At 62.6% G+C, this 7,395-nt stretch overlaps 1 protein-coding gene across 1 annotated transcript in view; it reads left to right on the forward strand.

Annotated features, from left to right (window-relative positions):
- The window catches only part of LMTK3 (lemur tyrosine kinase 3), a 17,876-nt gene extending 14,721 nt beyond the window's left edge, over positions 1 to 3,155 (forward strand). The window contains 2 exon segments of the mRNA XM_049621534.1: positions 271 to 408; positions 2,989 to 3,155. Coding sequence (XP_049477491.1) covers positions 271 to 408; positions 2,989 to 3,005 — 155 coding nt within the window. The 3' untranslated portion in view covers positions 3,006 to 3,155.
- The last annotated feature ends 4,240 nt before the right edge of the window (positions 3,156 to 7,395 follow it).

Consider the following 7,395-nt stretch of genomic DNA (forward strand, 5'->3'; position numbering starts at 1 on the left):
GCGGCAGAGCTGGGGCGGGGCCTGGAGGCGGGGCAGACCTGGGGCGGAGCAGAGCTTGGGCGGGGCCTGGAGGCGGGGCAGACCTGGGGCGGGGCCTGGGGGCGAGGCAGAGCTGAGCCTGGGCCGCAGGGACGTACTGCTGGAGGCAGGTGCCTGAGGACCGGCTGGGTTGGAGGACTGGAGCTGAAGTTGAGGGGCTCCAAAAGCGCCCGAGGGTCTGACCGCATCCTCTCCTCTTCTCCCTAACCCCCCCCCCCACCCCGCTGCTAGGAGGCAGTTTCGAATGGGCGGAGGATTTCCCCCTCCTCCCCCCGCCAGGCCCCCCCCTGTGCTTCTCCCGCTTCTCCGTCTCGCCTGCGCTGGAGACCCCGGGGCCCCCCGCCCGGGCCCCCGACGCCCGGCCCGCAGGTACAGTGCTTCAGACCCTCTGGCCTGCTCCTCCCTCTGCTGGCCTCTCTCCCCATCTGTTTCCCCGCTTTCTCGTCCCCATGTCTGAATTTCCCTCTCTCCCCTCAGTCTCTCTCCTCCCCTCGCAGTCAACCCTGGCTATTCGGTCCTGAGACCCCACCCGACTCTGGTACCAGCTCAGACCAGGCAGTGGTCATCAGATGGGCTGGGGTAGTCGCGCCCCTTCCCTGAGCCTCAGTTTCCCCTTCTGTAAGGATCCCTTCACAGACTTGCTCCTCTTTGCCCCGTCTCTTGCCTGGCACCTGTCAGATCTTGATCCCACATCCGTTTGGGGACGTGGGTTGATCAGAAGCAGACAAGGAGAGAGAGGAAACCAGTGTGCTTCAGAACTGCTTAGTTGAACCGGAGCGGAGAGAACATGGGGGTAGATTCTAGTCTCATCCCCATTTTACAAACGAGAAAACTGAGGCACAGAAGAATGCGGAGCCAGGATCCAAACCCTGCTGCCTGCCCTCTGAGTCAGTTTCCTTTTTTTTTTTTTTTAATTTATTTTATATTTTAAAATTTATTTATTTAAGTAACCTCTTCACCCAGCGTGGGGCTCGACCTCACGACCCCCGAGATCAAGAGTCATAGTTATGTTCCACCCGACTGAGCCAGCCAAACAGCCCTGAGTCAGTGTTCCTTTCCTGTATTTCACATACGCCAAAGAGCTAATCCTCACCCTCATCTTGGGAGAGGGTCACCACACCCTTAGTTTCTGACGGCCCCCAAGCTAAGGCCTATTTTACAGAGGAGGGCACAGCAATGTCTCTCCCGTCCGAACTGGGTCTGGAGAGATCAGAGACTCCGGCTCTCTGCCGCCCCCTGCTGCCGCTCCTGAGAATAGCCCTGGATGCCGAGCTCACACCGCGCTGGGCAGGTGCAGGTGTTCCCAGAGGAGAGAGCGAGAAGGTAGAGAAGGTGCAACCTTCCCCTTTCAGGGAGGGTGACAGTCCTGCTCCCCTAGATCGTGCCTGAGTCCAGCTGTTGGCCCTGCCACTCCTCGGCTGTATAACCTAGAGGCAGTCACTCTCCTTCTCTGTGCCTCAGTTTTCTCATCTGCAGATTGGGGACGATCACAGGCTCTAACTCTTAGGGTTCTTGAGGGGATTCAATGGTTTAACCCTACGCGCGCGCGCGCGCGCACACACACACAGCACAGCCTGGTCAAGCCGCAGGGGTCTCTCCCTGCGCTTAATGAAGTCGAAGTTCACCGAGCATTTGCTAAGCACAGGTGCCGCGCTGGGCACGGGGTGGGGTGGGGGGGGGGGGCACTGATTCCATGCTGAGCAAGATACATGAGCCCCACTCCGCCCTACCCAACCCAGAGACACTGACCCGCCCCCCCCTCCCACCCCGGGGCCACATGGCGGCGACTGGAGGCTGGGAGGCTAGACAGGAGGCCAGGGCAAGCGTCCAGGCGGGAGAGGAGAGAACAGACAGGGTTTGGGGCGGGAAGGACGGGGCTGAGGGCAGACTCCAGGTGCCACCTCAAATGTCACTTCCTCCCAGAGGTCTTCATGGGGACAGGGCGGGGTGGGTTCCAGACATGGGGACACTGCCAAGTGGTGAGTCAGGGCTGAGGCCAGCAGGGCCAGGATGCCAAGATGACTTCACCTTTAATCACCGGGAGAGGGGAGGGAGGGCCCAGTCGTGTGAAACCCTTCACTGCGGTGGGCCTGGCAGGCAAGCTGCAGAACCTGTTTCCCAAGGCCGCGGTGTGGGGTCCAGGCCCGGCCCCCTTTCCGCCCCCCCCCCCCCCCGCCCCCCCCTCCCCACCCCCCTGTGCTCGGCGTGGCTCTGCCCACTCAACCGGCGTGCCCTGAGTGATGCCACCTGCCCCAGCGTCTCTCCGCTCCTTGGAAAAGGACACGAGGGTCACGCTCCCCTTTTAAAGAGAGGGGAAACTGAGGCTCAGGGACAGGAGTGAGGGCCACGGCTTGACCCTCGGGTCACTCAGGTAAGAACTGCGGGGTGGAGAGCGAGGGCGCCCCCTGCGTGGCCCTGGGTGAGATCCGCCACACCCTCCCCCACCCCAGACCTTGGTTTGCCGGATCTGTGGAATGGGTGGGGGCTTCTGCGGGGACAGGAGGGGCCATGCAACAGTTAGGTGGGAAAGCGCTTTGCGTCAGGCCCTGTGCTGGGCGCTGGGGCCGTCTGGAGAGCTTACCTTCTAGGGAGGCAAACAGACGGACAGGAAGCTAGCAGACGATGACTGGGATCCAGATAGAATGACTGGGGGGAGGGGTGGGGTCACCAGGGGGGCGACTGCTTGACCCAGAAGGGCCTCCGAGGAGGGGGTCTGCCTTACGTGGGAAGGGATAAGGAAAGGGCATGGGGGGGGGGGGGGGGGGGGGGGCGGACAGCCATGCAAAGGCCCTGGGGTAGGATTGTACTTGGAGCCGAGGAGCCAGGAGGCCGGCGTAAGGACAGAAATGGGACCCAGTGCGGATTTTGCTTTCCACTCGGAGAGAGACAGAAGCCTTGAGCCCGTCTGCCCGATAATTCGCTTTCGGTCTCCACTCCCTCCATCCTCAGGCCCCGTGGAGAACTGACTCCCCGAAGACCCCACCCCCCCGCACCCCCGGAAGAGGGGCTGAGGGTAGAATCCTCTGTGGACGACGGAGCCACTGCCACCGCCGCAGACGCCGCCTCCGGGGAGGCTCCTGAGGCTGGGCCCTCCCCCTCCCCCACCATGTGCCAAACGGGAGGCCCCGGCCCCCCACCCCCTAGCCCCCCGGACGGCTCCCCCGAGCCCCCCGACCCCCTCGGTGCCAAATGAGGCAGGCAGCCCCTCGCCCCTCCCTGGAGAGCCGCCTTTCTTGGCACTGAACTGAACTCTTTCGGGCCTGGAGCCCCTCGGCACAGCGGAGGCCCCTCCTCACCCACTCCTGGCCCCAGAGAGGGGCTGCAGGCTTCGGGGACCTGGACCCCCCCCCTCCATCTCGCGTCTCCCCTCCCCCTCCCCCCCTCCCCCAGCCGGGCCCCTGGAGGGGCCTCTGGTTCAAACCTTCGCGTGGCATTTTCACATTATTTAAAAAAGACAAAAACAACTTTTTGGAGGAACGGCGGGCCTGTGTGTCTTTCGGGGCAGGGCGCGCGGGGGAGGGCCCGGGAGAAGGCGCCTTCCGCCCGCCCCCTTCACAGACGGGAATGTCGAGGCCCAGGAAGGCGAAGCGCCCTGCGGTGGTGAGGCTGCGGGGCTCTGCTTCTCTGGCCCCCGGCTCTGCCTGGTGCTGGCCGCACTGACCTGGGCGGCAGCCTCCCCGTGACACAAGAGCCGCGTTGACACAAGGTGGCTGGGGGGGGGGGGGGGCGGGGGGGGGGTGCTCGGGAACGACCTGCCGGCACCCACACGGCCCCTGGCCGCACCTCTCAGAAGCTTCCGAGGCCAGGCACTGCCTCCCTGCCCACCGTGGCCTTGCCTCAGTTTACCTGTGTCTCCGTGTGGCCGCCCACCTCCCATGAGACGTTCCCGTCTCTCCGCCTGGGCCCCTCTTCCTAATTCTGTGTGTTGGAGTTTCTCCGGCTGTACTGTTTTCTCCTCCTCTGTGCCTCCCTGTCGCCTGCCTGTCTCTATTATGTCTTTCTCTGCCTTTGTGTTTACCCCGATTCCTTTTCCTCCGTTTCTCCTGGGCTCTTGGACTGATTCTGCCACCCCCCGCCCCCGGTCTGCCTTTGCCTCTCTAATCTCCTGGCTTCAACCTGTCCCCCGTCGCCTCCCTACTGCAGCCATTGGCATATTTGAGGGACTCACTTGAGACCCGAGGGAAGGGCCCAGGGGTGGGGGTCCGGTTGGGAGGCTGTGGGCTCCTGGCCTAGGAGTTAAGGTGATGAAGGCGTTAGGGTCACTGGTAAGTCTGGGGGATGGAGAAAGGGAGGGGGGAGGGGCTGGGTTCCAACCTCTTCCCAGGGGTTCTGCGGGTTGACGCACTGATGCTCAAACTGATCTTAGGACACATCTGCCCAGGGCGAGGGCTGATGGCACCAAGATTGACAGGGTCTGGGGGCAGGACTCCAGGGTCTGAGGGAGGAGGGGCTGGGGGCAGGACTCCTGGGTCTGAGGGAGGAGGGACTGGGGGTCTGGACTCCTGGGTGTGAGGGAGGAGGGGCTGGGGGGTCTGGACTTCTGGGTCTGAGGGAGGAGGGGCTGGGGGCCTGGACTCCTGGGTCTGAGGGAGGAGGGGCTGGGGGCAGGATTCCTGGGTCTGAGGGAGGAGGGGCTGGGGGTCAGGACTTCAGGGTCTGAGGGAGGAGGGGCTGGGGCTCAGGACTCCTGGGTCTGAGGGAGGAGGGGCTGGGGGCCAGGATTCCAGGATCTGAGGGAGGAGGGGCTGGGGGGTGAGGACTCCTGGGTCTGAGGGAGGAGGGGCTGGGGGTCAGGACTTCAGGGTCTGAGGGAGGAGGAGCTGGGGGCAGGACTCCAGGATCTGAGGGAGGAGGGGCTGGGGTGTGAGGACTCCTGGGTCTGAGGGAGGAGGGGCTGGGGGCAGGACTCCTGGGTCTGAGGGAGGAGGGGCTGGGGGCAGGACTCCTGGGTCTGAGGGAGGAGGGCCGTATTAGCTCACTAGGGCTGCCGTAACCAAGTGCCACAGATCGGGTGGCTGAAACCACAGACACTCTCTCAGCTCTGGAGGCTAGAATCCAAGATTAAGGGCTCCGCGGGGGTCCTCAGGATCAGTTCCTTCTGAGGCTGTGAGGGACAATCTGTTAATGGCTCCCCTAGCTTCCGGTGCTCTCCTGGCAATCTCTGGTGCTCCCCAGTGTGTAGGAGCCTCACTCGAATCTCTGCCTTCACCTTCATGTGCGTTCTCCCCGTGTGTGTAGTTCCAAAATTTCTCTTTCTGTAAGGACACTCGTCATATTGGATTCGTGCCCGCGTTAATGACCTAATCTTAACTGATTGCATCTACAATGACCCCATGTTCAAGTAAGACCACATTCTGCGTTACTGCAGGGTTAGGACTTCAACATCCTGATTCCAAGGGGGATAGAATTCAACCTGTAACGAGGGGGTTGGGAACTTGGGGTCTGGGGAGAGGTGGGAGCCGGCAACCAGAATTCTGTCTTTGGGGAGGAGATGGCCTTGGGGCAAAAGCGGACGATTTTGAGCTGATGGGTCTGGTTTGGATGGTCCACGGGTGATTCCAGCTTAACTAAGTTGGCCAAACCAGAGCCCCGGATCCCCACCCCCCACCCCCAAAACTCCCTCTCCGACCATCTCAGGAAACGGCATTGGGGTTCGCCAGTGGCTCAACCCAGAATCCCTCAGTAAATCCTGCGGGCTCCTGTTCCCAACTCTCGGCCTCCGCAGCCACACCCCCTTGCCCCAGGGGAACCGCACAGCTTCCTAACTTACCTCCCCCCCCCCCCCCCGCTGCCCCTACTTATCTCCAAATTATCCTCCTGCAGCAGCCAGCCTCAAGCCAAACACATCGCTTGCCTGCTTCATACCCTTGAGTGGCTTCCATTAGCTAAAAATACACCCAGAGTCCCTACCGTGGCTGACTGGGCACCAAATGATCAAGCCTGTGTCCCCTCTGAATGCGTCTCTTATTCCCTCCCCCCCCCCCCCCCCCGTCACACAGGGACACCCGCTGTCGGTGACTCCCAACACACCGTGCCTTTTCCTGCTCCGGTCATGCCGTTCCCTCTGCCTGTGATGCCCTTTCAGGGCCTCTCCGCCGAGCCAACTACTTTCCCGACTGGTAGACAGTACCTATGGGTTCATTGCCTGGAGGAGGTCGTGGTGGCACCCTCCATTCACCCCAAGACCTCATTTCTCTTCTCCTTGGGCTGCTGACTCCCATTTCCCTGGAGCCTTCGGGAGGAATTGGGAATCCCGTTTCCTCACCTGGGAACCCCATTTCCCATCAGTTCCTGGGGGCTGAAGCGGCCGGGACCTCTTTACCCAACTTGCACGAGGGTAGCGACGAGGCTAAAGTAAACCCCACATCGGAGCCTTGGGAAACTCCAACTCGCAGGAGACCTCGAGACTGGCTCTCCCGCTGGGGGGGGGGGGGGGGGGGGGGGGCGGCCGCGCCGCACAGCTTGCTGGGAATTGTAGTCCGAGGGTCTCGCAGGAAGGAAAGAAGTCCCATCCTCGGGGGTGGCCGAGCGGTTATACTGCTATGGGGGTGGGGCTCCGAGCAGGTGAATGCCCGTGGCCAAGGGCAGAGCCAGGCCCAAGTCCTAAGACTCGGGGCGCTTCCCATGTCACCCGGAGCGCTGCTGGGGGGTTGACGCTTCAAGGACGCGGCCTACCGGAGGGAGGAACTGCAACTCGGACACCCCTGGGGGCCAGACTTCCCCCACCCGACCTGGTCCCGGGGCCTGCCCCAAGCTGTAGTTTCTGGCTCATCAGTCTCAACTGCACGTCTGGGCATAGAGAGTGTCCCAACCTGCCAACTCACCCCCTCCCCCACTCGGGATCTATATGCCTTTGTTCTTTGGGGACACCCCACCCCTCAAGGCCAACAGACCTTACACTTGAGGGGCTGTTGGGAGTCCCAGGGAAGGAGATAAAATGCAGATTCCCTGCACTATCCTGGCTTGGTGCAAAATGTCCTCCAGCAGGTGCTTCTCCGGTGGCTGAGAACCTGGCTCGGTGGGGCCACAGTCTTGCCCTCTTGGTCCCAGGGTCCCCCAGCCCAACCGCCACTCTCACCCAGGCCTCTTGCTGAGCCCCAGGGACAGCCCATCAGCAAGGTGTAGGTGGGCCCCAGAAGTCGGCCAGGTCTCTAGGGTTCCTTCCGGAAGCACTGGCCCAGCTCTGGACCCCAGCAGATACTATACGCCGCCCTTCCAGGACCACAAGCCTGGTGACAGCAAAGGTAAGGACCAGCACCTGCCTGGCTCCCGGTTGTCCAGTAATGTCCAGAATGAATGAACACCAGGCCTCGCCCCCCCCCCCCCCCCCCCCCGCAGCCTCCACTGGCCCGCGCG

Source organism: Panthera uncia (genome assembly GCF_023721935.1).
Source record: "Panthera uncia isolate 11264 chromosome E2 unlocalized genomic scaffold, Puncia_PCG_1.0 HiC_scaffold_19, whole genome shotgun sequence".
Taxonomy (NCBI): Eukaryota; Metazoa; Chordata; class Mammalia; order Carnivora; family Felidae; genus Panthera; species Panthera uncia.